A 22767-nucleotide genomic window follows, 5' to 3' on the forward strand; every position below is an offset into this window, starting at 1 on the left:
AGGCCAGGCTGGGCCCGGTGAGGTCCCTGCCTCTAGTGACCTCTTGCAAGGGAGCAGCTCTGGACGTTGTGTGGTGGGCACAGCCGCAGGGGATTCTGGGACCTGCCCACCCTGCGATGGAACTGGGCAAAAAGGGTTTCTGTACAGGGCAGTGAGTGCCATATTCTTTTGAGGATCCCAAAGTAGCTGGGACACCTGGGTGGCTCAGTCGTTAAGCGTCTGCCTTCAGCTCAGGTCATCATCCCGGGGTCCTGGGATCGAGCCCCGCATTGGGCTCCTTGCTCCGCGGGGAGTCTGCTTCTCCCTCTGCCCGCCACTCCCCCTGCTTGTGCTCTCTCTCTCTCTGACAAATAAGTAAATAAAATCCTTTTTTAAAAGTAGCTTGCCTTTTCCTACTGTTTCTGAGGACCCACATCCCCATTTTTTTCTTCAATTTTCCACTTTCTTCACTGTTATTGCCTTTCTCATTCATTCATATATTCATTCATCAATGATTATTAAACACCTGCTGTGTGCCAGACAACTAAGGGTATGAAGGCAATCAAGACAGTATGATGGTCCCTGACCTCAACACTAGGGCTGGAAACGAGCTACGAAGCACAGTTAGTCCTGGGAAAAGGGAGAGGTAAGGTATTTTGGACACAGACAGCAGGAGCATCTGGAGAGGAAATGAAGGGACAACCACCCAGCAGAAATAGCATTTGGGCTGAGACCCGAAGGATGAATAGGAGCTCCCCAGGCAGAGAAGATGGGGAAGGGCAATCCAGGCAGAGGGAACAGCAGGTGCAAAGGCCTGCAAATGAGAGACAGCACTATGGGTTCATGAAAGTGGCCAGTGTGGACTGAAAACAGAGGAGGGGGGTGCAGAAGAGAAGGTGGGAGGGGCAGGAGGGACACAAGGCAGCAGAGCCAACAAACCACACTGGGGAGTTTGGCCCTCATCTCAAGAACAATAGGAAATTACTGAAGGGTTTGAAGCAGAGGAAAGATGGAATGAGATTTCCAGATTCTTTCAGTCAGTAAATATTTATTGAGGACCTACTATGTGCCAGGGACTGGGATAGGCACAGGATGGGTAGAGAGGGGAACAAAACAGACATGGTCCTTGCCCTCCTGGAGGTGACAGACTATGGACAGATGACACCTGTGTTAAAGTATAATTACCACAAGGAGAGGTGCTATGAGGGAAGTGCCATGGGGTGTCATGAAAGGAGTTAAGGGAGTGTGCTGAGATCTTGTTTGCCCCCTGAGGTTCACTCTCCACTCTGTTCCACCCACCCTGCTCTGGGCCCCAAGAGGCTGATCCGGAAGGATCCCATGATGACTCCCTTGCACTGGGGGCCCGTGGGTGAGAAGACAGAGGTTGGGGTATCTATTCCCCCTGGTTTGCTCTCTGTCTTCAGGTTCCAGAGTGTCTGCCCTGCCCAGTGCAGCTAACCCTACAGTGCGTCAATGTTCCTACTCTGTGCTCACACCCTTGTAAATACAGCCTCATAAAACTCTTCTCAAAGGTACCTTACTGAGCATACTATTTGTTTTTGGCAATTATTAATTAATGCAAGGGGGATATACTTTAAACAGGAGAAAGGGTATAGAAAAGGCCTCCCTGAGAAAGTCACATTTAGGCTGAGCCATAAAGGGCAAGAAGCAGAGATCAGGGGAACATGAGGTGAGAACAGTTTTCACATATTTGGGGAAAAAAAAAAAAGTCTTCTGCAGCTGGCTGAGATGAGTTGAGGAAGGAATGACATGGGATGAGGACAGAGGGGCAGGCAGGGGCTAGATCATGCAGGGCCTTTCAAGCCATGGGAAGGGATAGGACCATTAACACTGTTCAGCAAATGTCTCTAGCTCTTTGCCTTCTGGATACACGCACTTCCTAGACACTTTTGCAGATGGATAGAGTTGACTATTTGGGGGATGGGCAGTTGGGGTATACATGGATTTGGTAGACAGTTTTGAGCCTCTGGGTCATGGACAGAAGTGACGTGCCACATCCAGCCTGCAGCATTCAATTGCCAGTGTGAGACTTTCCAGAACTCTCTTTGTCTCTGTCACAACACCTGGCAATATTCAAGATGGTGGATACCCCATCAGCCTGGTCTCAGGATGAGAAGATAGAAGAGCTCACAGCCAATCCATGAGAGACAGCATGAATGGGGAAGAAACCTTTATTGTTTTAAACCACTGAGTGGTGAGCAGGGGTGTTACTGCAGCATAACCTAACCTCTCCTGACTGGCACAGTAAGGGTTTGGGAATTTACTCTAAGTGGAGTGGGGAGGTGCTGGGGAAACACAGCGGAGGAATGGCCTGGGAGAGTAGGGGTCACAAGGTGGCAGAGTAAGCACAGTCACCTTTAGAATATGGGGTGTCAGATCTGGCCTAAGGCATCATGGGTACCCCCTCCCCCCCATTCCACCCCGCCTCCTCCCCTTGCCCTGCGCTCCAGTTAACCCTCTAAGGGAAGGACCACACCTTCTCATCCAGTTCTGCCAACAGCACTTTCATTGACTTAATCAGGGCCTCATAGTCGTCCTTGGTCTGCAGCAGGAAACACAGCTCCATGTAGTTCTTCTCATTCAGATCCAAGTTCTTCGAGGACTTGATGAGACCCAAAAGCAGAGTGATCTCTTCCTGCTCTCCCTGCAGGGCCTTGATTTCCTTGCTGTGGGGAAAGCAGCGCGTGATTAACCCTGAACCGCCGAGTTTACCTTGCTCTGCCGCTCCAGGCTCCTTAGCGCGGCAAGGAGACACAGAGAGGTACCACCCACCCCGGCAGGTGGCTGGGGCGGGGCCGGGGGTGGGGTTGATCCAGGTCCAGAACTCTGACCACCTGCAACTCCACGGCTCCCCCCCCTCGCTAGGGGGCCTTTTCTTCCTAGGGAACAATTTGCAGCTGTGCCTGTCAAAACCCATTACCTAGATGGGAGGGGGGGACGGGGGGGGGGGGTGGGTAGCGGGGGGCAGGTCCTCTCTTTTGCCAGCAGTTCACGGGCATCTGTCTGATTTTGCTGACTTTCTTTCCAGACTTTACAGCCAATTATCTCTGGTAATGAGAAGCAAGCCCATCAGGCAGGCATTTTCAATTTCGCATCAACACAGAGATGCTCAGTAACCTCCAACCTCGCCCAGTTTCTCTACGCAGGGTGCTAATGATTTATTAAATCAGCTGACAGGAGTCTCCTCTCTCTCCCTCTCCCTACTCTGGAGAGGAGAGGGGTCGGAGTGTGGACAAACAGGGCTTTTGAAAAGAAAAAAGGCTCAGGAGACGGCAACTGAACAAAGGGAAATGGCACAGAGGCCGAGTTTCTGGCAAAGTCTGGGCACCCAGCGCCCTGGGCAGTGCAGTCTGCAGACTACATATCCTTTGGCAGCTTGGAGAAATGCAGAAGCTCAGGCCCCAACCCAGGACCTATTGAATCAGAATCTGCTTTGTGGCAAGATCCTCAAGTCACGCATATGCACATTTTTTAAAAAGATTTATTTATTGGGCGCCTGGGTGGCTCAGTTGGTTAAGCGACTGCCTTCAGCTCAGGTCATGATCCCACAGTCCTGGGATCGAGTCCCGCATCGGGCTCCCTGCTCAGCGGGAGCCTGCTTCTCCCTCTCCCACTCCCCCTGCTTGTGTTCCCTCTCTCGCTGTGTCTCTCTCTGTCAAATAAATAAATAAAATCTTTAAAAAAAAAAAAAAAAGATTTATTTATTTGAGAGAGTGAGGGAGAGAGAGAGCACAGAGGGAGAAGGAGAAGGAGACCCCCTGCTGAACAGGGAGCCCAATTTAGGGGCAGATCCCAGGACCCTGGGATCATAACCTGAGCCAAAGGCAGATGCTTAACCGACCGAGCCCCCCAGGTGCCCATGTCCAGTAGAATTTCTGTAATTATGGGAATGTTCTCTATCTACTGTCCGATAGCATCCACCAGGCATCAAGACTATTGAGCACTTGAAATGTGGCTAGTGCAACTGAAGAACTGAATTTTTAATGTTCTTTCATCAACTACAAATGTAAATAGCCCCATGTGGGAGTGTACCCCTAATTCTAGAGCTACTTGTCTTCTAAATCTGGCAGCTGGGACCTTTCTCCCCCTCTTAAGCCACTCTTGGGAGGGGGTCTTTGTTAAGGTGGAGAGAAAAAAAGAGCACAAGAGTCCACCAGAGTTAGGAGTTCAGAGGACTCAGTAAAAGCAAAAGGAAGGTTTGTCTGTCTTATCCGCTGGGCTGGGACTGGGAGTGAGGTGCTCCCAAATTTAAGGAGGCCCTCACTCTCAGGGGGTACAGGTGCAGGACAAGCACTGAGGAAAAAGTGTCTCCTTAAATATTGCATGCTAGGCAACTCACTCAGCTCATCTCAGTCCTGGCCCCTGTTTACAGGTGTTTCACTTGAAGAATCTGAGATCTCCACTTTTCCACCCCTCCCCTTCAGGTCCATCACAGTGAAACCAGATCAAATGGACTGGAGTAAAAGTAGGATGAAGGGTAAGATTTGAGAAAAACTGTCAGAGACCCACCAGGAAGGAGGCTTTTCCTGATGCCCACCAGGGGTAGGCTCTGAATCAGGGCTGCCACGCACAGATGTGCAGGTTGTGGACTGCACTGTCCAAGGGAGCTCTGTCTGCTTGAAAAGCAATCATTGATTTCTTGACTTACTATACTTTCCTGGGAGACGCTTCATCTTGTTCGAACAAAATCCCTAGGTAATGACAGTGTTTCCAACAGATGGCAGTAAAGTGTCTTGAGAAAGGGTGCTTTTTTCTAAGGCACATGAAGATCCCGTATGGACTGTCGGAGTTAAATCCATTAAAACTCTGAACCGCCCCGCTTCCCCTATCCTCTGAACTTCACATAACATCAAACAGTAAGATTTTCTTTCTAATAATGGGCAGTTTCTGCCTGTATAAACGTTATGGAGGTAGCTAAGGAATTACATTCCTTTGGAGGGAATCTAAGGATATTTGTTTATTCAACCCCAGGGAACACTTTTCTATTGTCTAAAAAAGCTATCCACATCATAATTTCTAGGACAACCAAATTTCAAATATTTGATCTTGCAGATTCCATAAGGACGCATAGCAGGAAACATCTTTTGGGATAGCCACAGCCTGATTATTTCCCCTCCTCTGGGAACTCCCCCACCCGGGTTGCTAGAACCATGCGAGTGACACTCAAGAGCCATTTTGTATCCTAAGGCTCAGTCCCCGCCCCCTGGCCACAGCTGACTGGACCAGGACCAGGATTAGACACCTGACCCAAGCTAAGCCAATCAGATTCCCCCTTTCCTGGGAGTTTGGGATTGGAATTGATTCACGCACAGGGGCCTCTTGGTGTGGTGCTCCCCCTTGGAGTCCTGGTGACAGCCTGGATTCTGCGAATAAATACCCCCGGCTACTGAAGCTATCCCACCTAGATACCCAGATTGGGTTCAGAATCGGGTCCCTGCTCAGAGGCCACATGAGAAGGCACACCGCATGAAACCAAATCCAAAGTTTTCTCCAAGTTCACTCAGTATAAAACTCTGGCCATCGCTTACTGCTGGTTGGAGATCTTCTGCTGGGAGCGGAAGTTAAAGGACTTCCGACTTTCCACCATCTTCCTGAACTGCTGCCTCAGCTTCCGAAGCTCAACCTCAGCCAGCTGCTCTTTGACCTTCTCCGAAAGTTCCTGGATGGTTTCGGAGCTTTTTCTCCTGTGCTTCTTTGACTGGGTGAGATGGGGAGAGGCATTGAGCAATGGGTTAGGTGACCAGAGAAGCCTACATTTCAGCTCAAGGGCAGAGGGCAGGAAGGTGTCTGGGGGCAGGGCTAGAGGTGGAAGAACAACACCCTTGGGTGATGTCAACTGCTTATCTGTTACATGGAAAACCTGCTCTGGGTTGCCAGGGTAGAGAGGAGGCTGGGCCTCATTATTGCATACTGAAAGGCGGCCTCGCTGTGTGACCTTGGCTGAATCACTTAACATTTCTGAGCCTCCAGTCTCTCATCTCTAAAATGGGTGCATATAGATTTGTTGTCAGGATTAGATGAGCTAGTATGTGCCTAGCGGCTAGCACAGTGCCTGACCCACAGTAAGCGTTCCACACACAGGAGCTAATACCTACCATCGGCATCTTGAAGGAATTGTGCTTTCGCTATGCTCAGACACCGGGGAGGTCAAAGCCAGTGAATGCTCTTCTCTCTCTCTGCAATGTCCTGTCCACAGCGGCAAACGGAAGACAATGGGTGAGCCACCCGCTGGCAGTGTGGGGCCCAGTGGCACCTTCTCCCTTACCCCCCCCACCTTCAGTCTCTTCCTCCTCCCACCACTTTGGCGCATGGGGAGGACTCGGCAGATGGCTGCCCGGGTGTGAGAAGAGCCTTCTTCTTTTTCTTCTTCTTCTTCCTCTTCCTCAAATAAATAAAATCTTAAAAAAATAATAATAAAAGATTTTATTATTTATTTGTCTCTGTCAAATAAATAAAATCTTTAAAAAATAATAAAAGATTTTATTTGTCTCTCTGTGTCAAATAAAATCTTTTTTAAAAAATAAAAGATTTTATTTGACAGAGAGAGACACAGCGAGAGAGGGAACACAAGCAGGGGGAGTGGGAGAGGGAGAAGCAGGCTTCCCGCGGAGCAGGGAGCCCGATGCGGGGCTCGATCCCAGGACCCTGGGATCACGATCTGAGCCGAAGGCAGACGCTTAACGACTGAGCCACCCAGGCGCCCCTAAATAAAATCTTTTTTAAAAAATAAAGTATTAGTTGTGTCAATCATCAGATCTCGACAAATTTCCTCCTCCTCCACTTACTAACCTTGGGCAAGTCACTTCCGTCCTCTGGGCCTCATTTCCTCCTCTGGTAAATAAGAGAAGTTCTAGAAGGCACCTCACAGGTTGGGAAGCCTTAAGGCACCTCACTGAACCTGGCACATAGTAAGTGCTCAGTAAACGGGCTGGTATGATATGGTATCGTATGGGTTGTTTCATCTGGTGAAGGTCCAGGGTAATAACCGTTTATGAAGGCTTGAGGAGTGTGCAGCATTCCTCTAGCTCCTGGTCACAACACCTGGATTTGTTCTGGGAAACCACCCGGCCAGGTTTTTCTCCCTGGTACTGACCCCACCCCTCCCTATCGGATTGGAGCATGTGACTCTGGAAGGGCCAATCAGAGTGCCAGATCCCTAGCTGATCTGCATAATCCCACCCCCACCCCCCAACTCCTGCCGGTGTGATCCTGTCAGGGATGGGATCGTATCCCTGACTTGTCCCAGCAGAGTGAATAGTGGGGTTTAATCTTGAACACTCAGAAGAGAGGGACTTTGTTTCCTGCTGCTCTTGAGCCTACTGAATGAGGTAGGGAGTGGCTGGCAACCTTCTTGCCTCTGCAGGGAGCCTGAGAATAAAGCTAACATGGAGAAGACAAAATGGTGAGAGACTGAAACTTGGGGACATCATCCAAACCTCTGGGCTTAACCAAGCCTGAAGATACCTCTGGGTCATGTCCAGTTACATGAATCAACATATTCTCTTAGAACAATCTGAGAGGAGTTTTCTATCACTTGTAACCAAATGAGTTCTCATGCCCGAAGTGCTTAGATCCATTTAGCACACAGACTAAGCCCCTACTGAGTGCTAAACACTTTAGGGAACGCAGTGGTAAGTCAGCCTTCAAGGTGGTATGAATTCTGTCCAGGGTAAAATAGTGGAAAAGAAGGAGGTAAATTTTAATTTGGGTTTTGAAGGATGAATAGGAGTTCAACAAGCAGAGAAGAAAAGTGGGTAGAATTCTGGGTAGAGAGAACTGCCTGGGCAAAGGCTGAGAGGCAAGTGGATGAAAGGAGTATTCAGAGAATGGTGTGTGATCTAGGGTAGGTGGCAGCATCCAGTGGGAAGTGAATGGCAAAGAAGTCTGGAAAAGTCTGGATTTTCCTTAAAAGCAAGAAAGTAATAAGGTCAGTGTGTAAGAGAGCTCAAGGTGGGGATACAGGCTGTAGCAGGATTTACTTGACTGATAAGGTTTAGGTAAAAGATACTCACTTTGGGACCTCTTTCTACTCGGGAGTTTTATGCAGCTCTAATTTCATATTGCCCAGGAGCTTTTCTATGTTCAAGGGCTCTTCTGGACCTCCGTGGATCTGTGATACCCCTTATACCTCTCTAAAAGCAGGACTCAAGTAAACCTGACCATCACTGATGGTGTGATTCTACCTCTCTGAGCCTCAGCCTCCTCATCTGTAGAATGGGGATACTCACACCCACCTCTTAGCATAAACTAATGTTTATAAAGCTCTTAGCACACTGCCTAGCACATAACAGGTGTTTGATGAATCTACCTTGTTTGTGAATCAGGATTGTCAAGTATCAGTTTATCTTGCCCTTGAGTTATTTGGTTGTGTTTTTGTGTTTTGTGTTTTTCCCCAGGAGCTGGAGGCACCATCAACTTCCCACATTTTTGCTGATACCACTCACACACACAGAGCCAGTCTCCCCCTGGGCTCTCTCCAGCTTCCAGACACCAACATAGGCCTTTCTCTGTCTGTGCCCACTGGGCTGGGCTCATTCTGTTCCCTACAGAGAGATTCACCCCCATTCTCACAGCTGGGCCTTCAGAGCCCCACCAGTATCCTGGCCCCTGGCTCGCTGCCTTCTCATTCCAGGGTTTCAAACTTGACGCCTACGGACAGGTTCAACCTACCTTCCATCCTGTTTATCAATCAGTGTTTTAAAATGTGAATGTGGGCAATGTACTGACTCTCCTGGCTACAGACTTCCCTGCTCCCTAGTGCCTACCTAACTCCTCTCTCCAATTCCCACATTCCCTGCAACTGCCTGGAGCTAGTAGGAATTTGAGTTTGCAATTCCAGAGCTGAAACTCAAAGCCTGCCCTCAGGCAATGCCCTCCGGTGCCCTGGGCCTCCGTCCATCCGCTACAGTATCTCTATAGTCTGGGGCATAGGATAAGCTCTTAGCAAATAGTGTTTGAATGAATGAAGAGATCACCTTTACCAACTAACATTTAATTAGCTGGGGTAGGGAGGCAGGTTCCTCCTCTGCTGCTGAATGTTCACAATCTGCCATTAAAGGAAAAGCCAGACTCACGACTACGTGGGTTATAAAATGCCAGGTCTGAGAGAGGAGCCTGTAAAACCTGAACCAAGGCTGCCTAACCTGGTAATAAGTTAAAGATATCCTTGGGGTGCTAGCCAAGTAGGGGTACAGAAACACAAAACATTATTTTTTAAAATGGGATCTTTTGGGGGCACCTGGGTGGCTCAGTTGGTTAAGCGACTGCCTTCGACTCAGGTCATGATCCTGGAGTCCGGGGATCGAGTCCCGCTTCGGGCTCCCTGCTCAGCGGGAAGCCTGCTTCTCCCTCTCCCACTCCCTCTGCTTGTGTTCCCTCTCTCGCTGTCTCTCTGTCAATTAAATGAATAAATAAAATCTTTTTTAAAAATGGGATCTTTTGGGGGTGAAATGGAAGTTTGTTGTACTTTTTGAAGTTATTTTACACATTGTAATTTATTTGTGTTTAATTGAGGGGGCTTATGATATTTTCCAGGTTTAAGGCAGCTTAAAGGAAATGGGCGAGGGGCCGCCACCAGCAGGGGGAGCTGTGGCGCGGCAAGCGCGGCCGCCAGGGCGTGAAACTTACCGGGGGCCGCCAGCCCCCGCTGCGGGTCCGACCTCCGCTGCGGGTCCGACCGCACCAAGACGAGGGCTTGCTGAGCGGCCCCGCTGCACCCACCCCCAGCCCCGCGTCTGGGAGTTCTCGGACCCCTGGAACGGGCGCCTTTGTGACCCGCACAGACGGGCGTTCTCCCCTGGAAGGCGCTGGAAGAGGACCCAAGCGAAGGCGAGAAGGCGGAGGGTGGGGGAGCGACACACCTCTCAGCGGCGCCTTTCCGGAGTAGCGCCCCTCACGATACTCAGTAACAGCCCCTCACAGCGCCACGCAGCTGTCACCTCAGGTGCTCCCACATCGCTGGCATCTGCATTCACTATCTCCTCACTCGGGCTCTCACAGCCCCGCATCCCTACCGCAGCCACGTTGGGTACACCCTCGACACGCACTAAAAGGGACCCATTTCTTCCTGCTCTGCAAAACGAGAGAAACAATTTAAGACAGAAAAGAACTTCACCAGTGCGGGGGAATTGGCCCGTCATTTTTCTTCAGGAGGACCCACACCCACCCTCTATGAGCATGACACAGGGAACCCTAGCCTGACCCAGGTCACCAGTGACTCCTGGCATGAGCATTTGTCACAGGCCGAATGCAGTCTGGTAGTTTAAAGATAAACATTTTTCATACAAATGGCCCCGAAACACAAGCTGACCACTTCTTGCGGGGCTAAATTCAAGAAGCAGCCACATTGCTCAAGGCAAATGATTGGGGGTACTGGTTTCCTAGGGTATTCTTGATTCCATGTGATTTCTACCTTCCCTACTAGGCCCTGGAATAATTGTAGCTCAGCCACACTAAGATCTCCATACTCTTATCCCTAAACTCTCGGGACAGGATGTGTTTTAGAACTTACCATATTTTTGGTTTCAGAAAGGTAATAAGGTGCACAAGGAAACATGTTGTCCCTGATGTTGCTGGCAGCCACGTTGTAACCATGAGGAAAGTTAGTGTAATGGTATATCATGTATGGGATTTGGGCAACATGTCACCAGACACATTAACATTTCTGCAAGGAAACATATGAATATTCATGCCAAGTAGAATAAAGATTTCAAGCAGCCTGTGTCAGGCCTTGATGAATCACATGAAGTGTTTTGGGGCAAGTGTTCCCATCCTCATTTTACAGATGAGGAAACAGGCTTGAAGAAACAGAGTGACTGTTGCAGTAAGTGGAGAAGCCAGGATTGGAATCCAGGGCTGTCTGTCTCGGGGGCAACCCTGAGTGAAACCATAGCCCCACACCCTAGCAGCCCTCCTGGAAGCCGACAGCTACCATCTCTTCGGTATTTAAAGGGCCACCGTAGCCCTCAGCTCCATACATAGCCTAGTGACTCACACATTTCAAGTGTCAGCGACTGAAAAGTGATTAAGTTCAATTAGGTTCAGGGCTTGTTAAGAATAGGCTAGAATAGGCTCTCCTCAGCAGAATTTACTCTCCCTGCCTTTATGGGCACAGATCTCAGCAGCCCCCATGCAGAGAAGTGTGAGGCTTTTTAAATTAGAACCTGCCAGAATTGATTCTGCTAAAGGGATCTTCAGCTCCATCAGCAGGGCTTGGAGCAGAGTGAGATGCCAGCTTGCCAAAGCAATGAGCCAGTGGTGACAAATGCTGGTGATAACGGAGTCCACAGAATGGAGGAGGAAATTAGAATCAAGCTGCAGAGGAGCTGGGCAAAGGCATTTGGCTACAGACCAGGAAGCTGATGGTCCAAATGACTCTTTGGCTACAAGGATCAGAAATCCACTCGAAATAGTCCAAAATGATTTTTTTTTCCTTCTCCAGCATCTGTTCCCCCTTCTTCCTCCCTAGCAGATCCCAATTTGTTCAGGTAACCAGCCTCTCCCATTCAGCTGATTGAAGTTGATTTGCACATGTATCTCCAGGGTAGATCTCGATTACCCTTAGCCAAGCCTTTCCATCCTCCTCGCCAATGATTGGACCAGGAACACAAATGCAAGCCAATCACGGCATAGCATTCTCCTGGAGACTGCAAGGCATTCAAGAATAGGTACAGAACTGACAGTGGCCTAATCAGACAGAAAGGAAGTATTTATAGTCCAAGGTTAGAGAGGAAATGCTTTTTCTAGCTCCGTGGCTGGGAACAGGAGGAGTGTTGCCCCTGTTGTTGATGGCCCCTCTTGTAACCATGAGAGAAACCAGTGTGAGATCAAAGCCAACACACAATGGAGGGAAGAGCCTAGAACTCTGGTTATACCATGCCTGAAATCCACCTTGGCTCTGTACTTCCTGTTGTAAAAATTCATAAATTTTCTTACTGCAGCCAAAATCATGCTAAATTATAGGAATACCAGGGTTATTGTGTGTGAACTAGAGACACATCCCCATGAAGAACAAGAACTAAGAACTAGAAAGCTATCAGAAACCAAATCAGCTCTTCTCTCCAACTCTGTCTTTCAAACTACCTGGTCTCGCAAACTGACCTCTTGTTTTAATTTTTATTTATTTATTTTTTAAAGTAAACTTTACCCCCAACAAGGGGCTTGAACTCACAACCCCGAGATCAAGAGTTGCATGCTCTACTAACTGAGCCGGTCAGGTGCCCCTGACCTCCTCTTTTTAAAGATTGTTTATTTTGCTCTCCTCTCCTCCCAGCTTGCTTCTTTTGAGTTCCCACTTTGGAGCCCAGTTTAAAAACAAAACAAAACAAAACAAAAAAACCAAAACACATTGATGTTCTAATCTCAACTTCTTAGGAAAGAGAATCCAATTGGCTCAGTCTAGATCTGATGTCCACTGTCGGCCCAGTCACATGGGGTCTGGGAACCATGATGAGGGAACACAATAGCCCCTTTGTAGGAACTGTGAAAGTAATCTCACAAACGGGAGAACAGGCAGGGAGGGCACAGTGTTACAGTGGAAAGGACACTGAACAAATTGTTAAGATACCCAGGTTCTAGTCCTGGCTCTGCCACTGATTTGCTGTGTGCCCTTAGGAAAGTCAGTTGACCTCTCTGAGCCTTAATTTCTTGAGACTACCAGGGCGGAATTGAGAACTTGAAAGCCTAAAAAGATCATAAAATACTTCACTCCACCTATGGGTTCAAAATAAAAACAGTAGTAATCCATAAGATAAGGGTCAAGCAGTCTGATGGGATTCTGACTTCTGACATAATATTTTTTTAAACAAAATAACAAATAATTTTGGAAAAAGTACATATGGTTTGGGTGTCCCTAATTCATATTTAGAGCTTCAGAGTCCTCCCCAGCAGGATTCAAAACTGACTCCCTCTTGCCCTTCCTTCCACTAAAGCCCAAAAGAGCGATGGTAATCTCAGTGGCAGTCTTTTAACATAAGGAGTGATGAGAACCGCACATCGTTCAGAAAGTAATGTGGCCTCCCATAGCAAGAGCTCTAAAAATGTTTACACCCTTCAACCCAGGAAACCTAAATCTGGGGATTCTTCCTAAAAAAAAATAAGTCAAAGGCAGGGTCCCTGGGTGACTCAGTTGGTTGAGTATCTGGCTCTTAATTTCAGCTCGGGGCATGATCTCGGGGTCCTGGAATCAAGCCCTGCATCAGGCTCCCCACCCAGCAGGGAGTCTGCTTAAAATTCTCTCTCTCTCCCTCTCCCTCTGCCCCTCCCCCTGCTCTCGTGCTCTCTCTCACTCTCTCTCTCAAATAAATAAATCTTAAAAAGAAAAAAAGTCAAAGGCAAAAAAAAAAAATCCATAGACACAAAGATGGCCCTTGTAATAATATCTCTACAGGGACAAGTGGAAATAAGTAAAGAGCAATAAAATAGCCATTGGAGTGAAAGAAGCCAGACCCCAAGGGGCTCATACTGAAGGATGCCATTCATGTAAAGTACAAAATTGGGGAGGATGAACCTGTGCAATTAGAAGTCAGAATACAGGTTATCTGCTGGAGGGGAGTTGAAGCAGACACACTGATGGGGAGTCAGGGGACTTCGAATGTTCTATTTCTTGATCTGGTTACATGGATAAGCTCACTTGTGAAAACTCATCAAACTGCTCTTCTGATATGTCCCCCTTATATATGTATATTGTGTTTCAATTAAAAAGTTTTCTACAGAGATGAACGAGAGAGGGATTTTTTTTATTTTAATTTTTTACATGGTGGCATATCTGTTAATGGGACATTCTGGAATATTGAAAAATAATTACAAAACAACCACCTCTCTTGGGCATGTGCTTAACACCCCTGTATCGTTTGCCCACCCTACCCGAGTTCTTTCTCTACCCTTCTCTGCCTGCCCTGAGTCCACATCACCCATGGGCTCCCTTGTCTTCCAGCTTCCGGTTGGGTGTAGCCAATGGGAGGGACCAGCAGGAGATCAGAAGGCTGGGGGGGAGGGGGGTGGGGCATTTCTTTCAAACTCCTTTGTTTGAGCATCATGTCTCTAGTGGTGGCCATCTCGTACCTCCAGCTGTAGCTTCTGTCTGGATGGCTCTCCCCAGCCCCAGCCCTCTCTGGGCTTCCATCATTCTGGGTCCTTCCTATCTTCCTGTCTACTGTTGAGTTGACAAACTAAAGCTGGGAGCTTCCACCTCAAGATTTCCCATTAGGTCAGATTGAATTAAGCATCTTCATTCTTAAGCCTTTATTAAGGGTAGTAATGACTTCCCTGTGTTGCCACTCTCTCTGTGCATCAACCCCTAACCGTGTCCACACTGAGAGAAGTTTCTTCTTTAAAGTCCCTTGACCCAGCTGCGTGAGATTCAGTTTTCTTCTGGGACCCTGACCGTCACGGCCTCTCCCCAACCTCCCCCTGTGACAAGCAAGTGCCCTTCCCGGACTCCGTGCTGCAGAGATTCTGCCCTCTGGAGGGGGTGGGAACCAGCCTGGGAGTGAAGCCAGCATTAATTTCATTTTGGCACCAGGAGCAGTGCCAAATGCTTCCATCTTTTTTAAATAACTGGGCCCTGCCCCCTCCCCATATGTGTCATCATCCTCTCCCCCATCATGGTCCTGCCCCCGCCCCCCCACCAGGCGAGGCTATGGACAAATAGAGCACCCTGAGCTAGGGAGAGAGAGAGGGAAAGAAAAGACTCTGGATGCCCTAGATTAGCCTGGTGCTCCAAGAAGGACGAATACCCGTCATGCCACCCCGTTGCTCTAACAAAAGACCACCTCTCTCTGGCCTCCCCTGCATGGGACACTGAAGCTTGAGTGTGGCAGATACTACCAGTTGTCTCACCAAATCCACTCTCTCCTTCCTTTCTTTCTTTTTCTTACTTTTACTGGGAGTGGCGGGTGCCCAACTCTAAAAACTCCCCTCGAATTGGAGCTGGCCTTGTGACTGGCTTTGACCAAAAGAATGCAGTAGAAGCGAGGCCTTAAAGAAGGCCTGGCACTGCTTCTTTGGCCCTGGAAGCCAGCCACTGGGAGGGGCGTCTGATCACTCTGAGACCACCATATTGTGTGGAAGCCCAAGCTAGCCATGGGACTTGAGGCCACCCAGCGGAGCACCAAAGCCCTAGACACGTGAACAAAGCCTGCTTGAACCTTCCAGCCTAGCCCAGCTGCCAGCCGAAGGCAGTTCAGTGGCTGACTCCACTGCCGTCCTGTCCCTGCACAACATGGGACAGAAACACCATCCAGCTGTAGTCATGTCCACCCGCCGAGTGTAAGAAATAATTGCATTGTCGGGCGCCTGGGTGGCTCAGTTGGTTAAGCGACTGCCTTCGGCTCAGGTCATGATCCTGGAGTCCTGGGATCGAGTCCCACATCGGGCTCCCTGCTCGGCAGGGAGTCTGCTTCTCCCTCTGACCCTCCCCCCTCTCATGTGCTCTCTCTCATTCTCTCTCAAATAAATAAATAAATAAATAAAAATTAAAAAAAAATTTAAAAAAAGAAATAATTGCATTGTTTTACACGACAAAGTTCTGGCATGGTTCCATTGCAATAGTCACTGAAACCTCTCTCCTTCTTGGGACCACAGGGAGAGACATCATCAACATGCTGGGCAGGAAGAAAGGCAAAGGAGAGAAACGGTGTGCGTCCTGGATGATACTGTTGAGTTGACAAGCTAAAGCTGGAAGCTTCCACCTCAAGCCCTCTTGTTATGTCAGATTGAATTAAGCATCTTATTCCTTAAGCCTTCTTAATCAGTTCTTCTGGTACCAACTGCCGAAGTCACTCCAACTGGTACAGCAGATTGGTTACAGATACGGAGTGAGCTGATGCTTGTAGGCGCAGCCCTAAGCTTGTCTTTCTATTCTGATGCTTCGGCCTCCCGGGGCCTTGCTGACTCGGGAAAGACAGCCTCTCCCAAGGTTAGCTCCTTCCCAGAGACAGCCAACAACCCACGTGCGAGCGCACTTTTCACATGCAAACCAGCCAATTCCAATGCCTACTTTATCAAGCTCTTAGCTCCCAGCTACTATCCCCCAGTCCTAATCACCCCAGGGCCAGAGAGCGACAACTGGGGACAGAGCCTGCACCCTGGGGCCTGCTGTAATTATTCAAATGAGCCAATCTTCAACCTTCTCAGCTTGCTTACCCTGGCTTGCCCATCCTTTCTGCAGAAATCACAATAAAGTCTCTTGCCCACGTTTTTCCCTCGCTCCCTCTACCTCCTGCCTGACTGTGGTGCTTTGCCATGTGGCCGCCTGTGAAATAATAGAAAATATACACACAGCAGACCCTCAGACCACATGAATTTGAACTGCATGGGTCCACATTTACATGGATTTTTGTCAATCAATAACAGTACATGCTATAAATGTGCTTTCACTTCCTTATGATTTTTAACATTTTTCCCTCTAGCTTACTTTATTGTAAGAATATAGTATATAATACATATAACATACAAAATTGTATTAATCAACTGTTTATGTTATCAGCAAGGCTTCTGGTCAACAGTAGGCTATTAGTAGTTAAATGTTGGGGAATTCAAAAGTTATACAGGGATTTTTGACCATGGCGGGGGGTCAGTGCCACCAACCCCTACTTTGTTCAGTGGTCAACTGTATTTGTCTCAACCCCCAATTCTGGCACAGAACTGCTAAAACCCTTGAAATTTCCTAAGTGACGAGAGCCCCAGAAGCATCTTGTGGTCTTTGAAATCCTGGTTCCTGACACAGTTCCTAAAGCATTTGGAATTGATATATTTACATTTATATGTAGTGCTTTTTACCACGTGCCGGACACCGTGCTGGGCATTTGCAAACATTCATTCAAGTATCTCTATGAGGTGGGTACTATTATTATTCAATTTTACAGATGAGGAAACTGGGGTCCAGGGAGGGGAAGTGACCTGCCCAACATCACACGGTGAAGAAGAAGCGGAGGCAGGATCCAAATCCGGCCTGTATGGCTCTATTCAGTGACAATCAGCTAGCGCTCGTCATAACTGACCCCTTGAGAAAGGCATGAACTCCCAGCTCACATCGGCTGCACCCCTCCCCCAGCAATTTTCTATTTCCGTTCCTCCCAGACCCCTTTGAGCTTGTGTTTTCTGGCCCCCACATCCTGGGGTGTCTCAACCGCAATGGCAGCTTCCCTAAATGACCCCAGTAAGCAAGCCTCAGGCCACTATGTCCAACTTTCATTTTCTGGGTCCCAGGCTTTCTCGAAAATCGTCCTCTCTTCTGAGAGGTTTAGATTAATCCCCTTATTCGGTGGCTCAGGACCAGGCAGACAGTCAGGTCACCTGCTTCAGCCTAGCCAGACCGGATTACCTGCCATGACCCCAAAATTCACTCAGGCACACCTGCTCCTGAGACGTTTGCTGATTAATAACAGCAGGGAGTTTGGGGAGTGTGTGTTTTTCACCTTCTGGGAACGTCTATGGCTTGAACACAGAGGCCACCTGATGTAGGGCTGTAGTTAAACATGCATCTCTTCACTCCTCATCCCCAGCCCCTCAGCTACCCACCCTGAATTGGCATCATTTGGAAATCCCACCAAATTCCACATCATTTAAAGACCCAGAAAATAAAGCTGATTGAGTCAACAGTCATCAAACTAAAAAATTTGAGAGTGAACAGAATGTTCTCAAATCATCCATGTGATGAACATATTTGAGCTTTCCCTGCCTTCTTCTGGTAAGAGCATCCAGAGTTCCCTTTTCCCACCCTGAGCCTGCGAAGTTTGGGGGGCGGGGGGGTGGGGGGAGGCTGCCCCATGCTATCTGGATGCAGGTGGCTTGGTTCATGGGGCTGCGTTCCTCTACCTTCAGCCCAGCTCCTGTCCCCTGTGAGACCCTAATTGCTTGCTACACCTGGAGATGGTACGCCAGTGGCCCTTTGGAGATCTGAGCCCCTCTCTCATCCTCAAATCTCTTTTCTCGGCTTCTTTTACCTCTTTGCCTCAAGCCCAAGGACTCTTCTGCTTCCTTTTCATTGGAAAATGCTGCTCCCACCCTCTTCCTTTCCGGTTGCTCCGGACACTTAGCTGCAAGGGAGGGTTCAATCTCCCAGCAAGCCTCTTGTTCACCACTCTGAGTTACTTTTCCTTTCTTTCTTTTTTTTTTTTTTTTTAAGTAGGCTCCATGCCCAATGCAGGGCTTGAACTCATGACCCTGAGATCAAGAGTTGGACACTCCACCGACTGAGCCACCCAGGTGCCCTCACTCTGAGTTACTTTTCACTGCACACCAGGCCTTGTGCTTGGGATTTTTGCAGGCATGAGCTCATTTGCTATGTGAGAAAATCACGTGGGGAAGGTACACAGCTCATGCAATCTCCCAAAGTTCTGACAATCATGGACACGGAACAGTTTTCCAGATTTGACAAACCAGTGGTGGGCAGGAGGGCATGGTGGTTATAGGCTTGGGCTGTGGAGTCAGAATTGAGCTCAGATCCCACCACTGCCAGGTGCTAGCTGTGTGATTTGGGCAAGTGACATAACCTCTCTGGGCCTCTGATTCCTGACCCAGGCTGCCATGTCGCCTAACTCCAGGAGATATCATTCACCTTGGTGCACCAGGGGGCGCCATTTACGCAGACAACAGTGAATGTCACCCCTGGAGTCCTGCAGGGAGTGGAGCTCACAACACCTCTCTGGATCATTGTTGTCCAGGTTCACCCAGCAAGAATGAGCACTCAGCAATCATCCCAGTAACCTACCTCCCCCCCTCCCTGATTTACAGAACAAGAAACTGAGGTTCAGAGAGGTTAAATGATATGTCGCAGGTTAAACAAGTGACTGAGTCAGGATTTGAATTCGGAGTTTCTTTTTGCCCAGAGCCTGTGAGCTCTCTAGGCTGCTGTCCTGTCTCTCCGAAGATCTCCAGTTTGGAAAGCTGCGACACCACGCGTCTTTCCCTTCATCTGTCATCATTTCCCGTGTTTTTTTTGTTTTTTTTTTTAAATAGTCTTCCGGGGGCCCTGGGTGGCTCAGTCGTTAAGCGTCTGCCTTCCGCTCAGGTCGTGATCCCAGGGTCCTGGGATCGAGCCCCGCATCGGGCTCCCTGCCCCGCGGGAAGCCTGCTTCTCCCTCTCCCGCTCCCCCTGCTTGTGTTCCCTCTCTCGCTGTGTCTCTCTCCGTCAAATAAATAAATAAAATCTTTAAAAAAAAGAAAAAAAGTTTTCCCTGAAGCGCCAACTCCCCCCCGCCACAGAACTACATACAGACCCTCACTTGTTTTTTAGCAGTCCCATTCCAAACTCCACCTGGGCTGTCTCCAACTCCAGATGAGGCAGATCCTTCCTTCCTCACTGCGAGGCCCGTGGCAGACATTACTAATCAATCCGGGCACGCTTCCCCTACAGATCCCCCATGATGCCGTCCAGGGAGGCAGGCATTACTGATTCAGGCAATCTGTCAAGGAAAACAAACAAAAAAACCAAACACTTGCTATTATTCCTTCTCAAGACTGTAATCTCATTGAGAGCAGAAGTGGAGTCTTAATCAGCTCTGCCTACTCTCTGCCCCAAAATAGTAGTAAGTTTTCATAGATCAGCAATTTTGGGTGGATGGGGAAATCGGGCCTTCCTTCTTCCTAGCAAGTGACTTTGAATGAGTCCCTTTATCTTGCTAATGTCAAACAGAAAAGGAAGCTCAGGAAAATGAAGGGACTTGCCCAAGGTCACACAGCTGGTAAGAAAGGGAACAAAATTATGTCAAAGAGAAACAGTAAGTTCTCCTTCACTATATGCTATTGGAGGCAGGGATCCATGTGAAATTCTTAGCACACTGCTTGACACATGGTCCAAACTCAGTAACATCAGACTTCTTTTGTATAAACAGGGTTTGGCTCTCTTCCCTGGCCCCAGCCTTGTATAAAACTGTTCTCTGTCTCTGGCCAGAATTCTTCCTTAATATGAGAATATAGAAGGCCCCAGAAAGCCCAGGTTATTGGCACATAGATATTGAGAATGCACCCTCTGGAAAACTGGGACAGAGTAACTGAGTACTTTCTAGAACCCTGGGCTGGATTCAGGAGCTGTGAGATTGTACTCTTGAGACCCCAGTTTGCCCAGCTAAGAAGCAGAGGTTGGAATGCAGATCCCAAAAGCTTCCTCTGACGTTCAAAGCTGTCTTCTCCTGCTCCCCTCCCTGTGGCCCAAAGCAAGCTGGTGGGTGGTATGTTATATAAGGAGCTTCCCAGCCTGTTGTGCAACCCTGGGCTGCCACACAGCTGCTGGGAAAGCTGGGACCCAGGAGGCTGGGCCTGGCTCTGGAATAGATCACTTCCTGCAGGGTCTGGCTGGCCACCGAATGCATGACCACGGATGAGGTCTTTCTTCCTTCCTATCTGCCTACCTTTTTTCTCCCTTCCTCCCCATCTCCCTTCCCTCCCTCCCTCCTTCCATTCTCTCTCCCTCCTTCCTTCCTTCCTTCCTTCCTTTCTTTCTTTCTTTTTTCTTTCTTTCTTCTTTTTTCTTTTTCTTTCTTTCTTTCTTTCTTTTTTTCTTTCTTTCTTCTTTTTTCTTTCTCTTTCTTTCTTTCTTTCTTTCCTTCTTTCTTTCTTCTTTCTCATAGTCTACTGATAGAAAACATGGACCCTGGAGCCATGGGTTCAAATCCCAGCTCTGCCAGTTACCAGCTGTGGGACTTTGGGCACGTTGCTTAAGCTCTCTGTGCCTCAATTTCCTCATCTATAAAATGGGGATAATAATAATACTGATCCTCACAACACAGCCTCACAGTCCCTGGCCTCACAGAACCTACAGCCTAGGAAGAAAGACCAGCATTAAATAAATAAGTCTGCAATTAACTGATAATTAATGATTATTGTCAAAGGTCTGGGGCGTCAGGGAATGTTTCCCATGCAATTGTGACTTGTCCATTAATTGTCTCTTCTACTAGCTTATAAGCTCCAAGAGGGCTGGGATCATGTATATTTTATTTGCTAATGTTTGCCTGGCAACAGGAGGCACTCAGTAACTATGTTTGGATCAATGGATGAATGAATGATGTTCCACTGGAGACCAGACGATGGGTAGGAGTAAACCAAGTGAAGAGAGTAGATGGAAGAGCACCCCAGGCACAAGGAAGAGCAAGGGCAAAGGCCCTGTGGCTGGACGGAGGTTGGAGTATTTGAGGAAATGAAGCAAGGACGATATGTCTGGAACAAGCAGAGTGACAGGGACAGTGGAGCAGGCCACACAGGGGGTCTTGGGAGACACGTGGTGGATTTTCTCCTCCAAGTTCCCAGCCGGGGCTGTAATGGGGGCTGAGCTGGGTTCAGCAAGGCCTGGGTGCAGATCCTAGCTTCCCCACTGTCTGGCTGCATGACAAGTCGATTAGCTTCTGTGGGCCCCAGATCCTCATTTGCAAAGAGGACATAAGAATAGTAACCTATTGCATGGTGTTGGGGGAGGATTGTGGATAGTGCCTGGCATACCAGTCGTGCTCAAGAGATGGAACTGTGGTTGTAATAATATTATGTTATGATTGACTCAAGTCTCCTGCTTCTCTTTCACTGTCCCCTGGGAGTGTCTCCAGGTCCTCCCAGGGCATAGCCGTCCTTGCCCTCCCCACTCATTCCTGGCTCCCTCAGGCTCTCCTGGGGCTGTTCTCCCTGAAGTTCCCACAGCCAAGACTGAGGAGATGGTTCCTTTGGCTCAGGGCAGAATCTGTCTCCATGTTGCTAAGCAACCAACCCTCATCCAGATGCCAGCTGCAGCATGGGCAGAGGGATGAGGAGAAGAGAGGATCGTCAGCACTCAAGGGAGGGCCTCCTGGGGTGCTCCCAAGACCTCAGGCTCCAACCAAGTCTGTGGCGGGAGAGAGCCAAAGCAGATGACCCGCGTGCCACCCCCTGGGTCACTGCCCTCACTGAAAGTCAGCACACAGCAGTGGAAAGCCCCTGGGGTCAAGGGCAAATCTAAATGCGCCCAGACCCCAGCTCTGCAACTTACCAGCTGTGCAGTCTCAGTCAAGTCAGTGAACCTCTCTGAGCCTCAGCTTGCTCATCTCTACAATGAGATGCAGACCTAACTACAAACTCCTCATGAGGATTACAGGGGATGATGTACCTGAAAATGCCCCACAGAGTAGGTGCTCAAAGAATCTTGAAATATGGATGTATATTCAGTTATGAGTCCACTAATCTTGTCACCCATCAGTGGTAATAAAGTTCAAACTCCTTAGCCTGCCTTTCACAGTCCCCTCACTTGATCCCCAACTTTCTTCTGTTACCTAATTACCTACAAGTTTAGGGTCTGTCGATCTTGTCTACTGATTTAAAAAAATCCAGCTCTATTGGAATATAATTCTCATATCTTACCATTCACCCATTTCAGTATACAAGTCAATGCTAATCAGTATATGTGGAGTTGTGTAACTATGACCACAATTTTAGAACATTTTCATCACCCAAAAAAGAAACCCCATACCCCTTAGCAGTCACTTCCCATTCCCCTTCCCTCAGCAGCCGGCAACCACTGTCTACTTTCTGTCCCTGTGGGCTTGCCTATTCTGGATACTTCACATCAATGGAATCATACAGCATGTGGTTTTTGTATCTGGCTTCTTTCACTTAACATAATGTCTTCAAGGTTCATTCATTTTGTAGCACGGATCAATATCTCATTCTTTTTTATGGCTGAACCGTAGTCCGTTGTAGAGATGGAGCACATTTTGTTTGTCCATTCAACGGTTGATGGACATTTGGGTTGTTTCTACGTTTTGAATAATGAATAATGCTGCCATGAACATTCACAAGTTTTTGTGT

General features: G+C 48.4%; 1 protein-coding gene across 1 annotated transcript in view; it reads right to left on the reverse strand.

Moving 5' to 3' along the window:
- The window catches only part of CCDC63 (coiled-coil domain containing 63), a 31387-nt gene extending 25785 nt beyond the window's left edge, over positions 1–5602 (reverse strand). The window contains exons 1-2 of the mRNA XM_021698655.1: positions 5529–5602; positions 2477–2666 (exon numbers count right to left, since the gene is read on the reverse strand). Coding sequence (XP_021554330.1) covers positions 2477–2666; positions 5529–5587 — 249 coding nt within the window. The 5' untranslated portion in view covers positions 5588–5602. The remainder of the gene's footprint in view (positions 1–2476; positions 2667–5528) is intronic.
- Positions 5603–22767: the final 17165 nt, after the last annotated feature.

The sequence above is a fragment of the Neomonachus schauinslandi genome, chromosome 14 (assembly GCF_002201575.2).
Source record: "Neomonachus schauinslandi chromosome 14, ASM220157v2, whole genome shotgun sequence".
NCBI classification, from domain to species: Eukaryota; Metazoa; Chordata; class Mammalia; order Carnivora; family Phocidae; genus Neomonachus; species Neomonachus schauinslandi.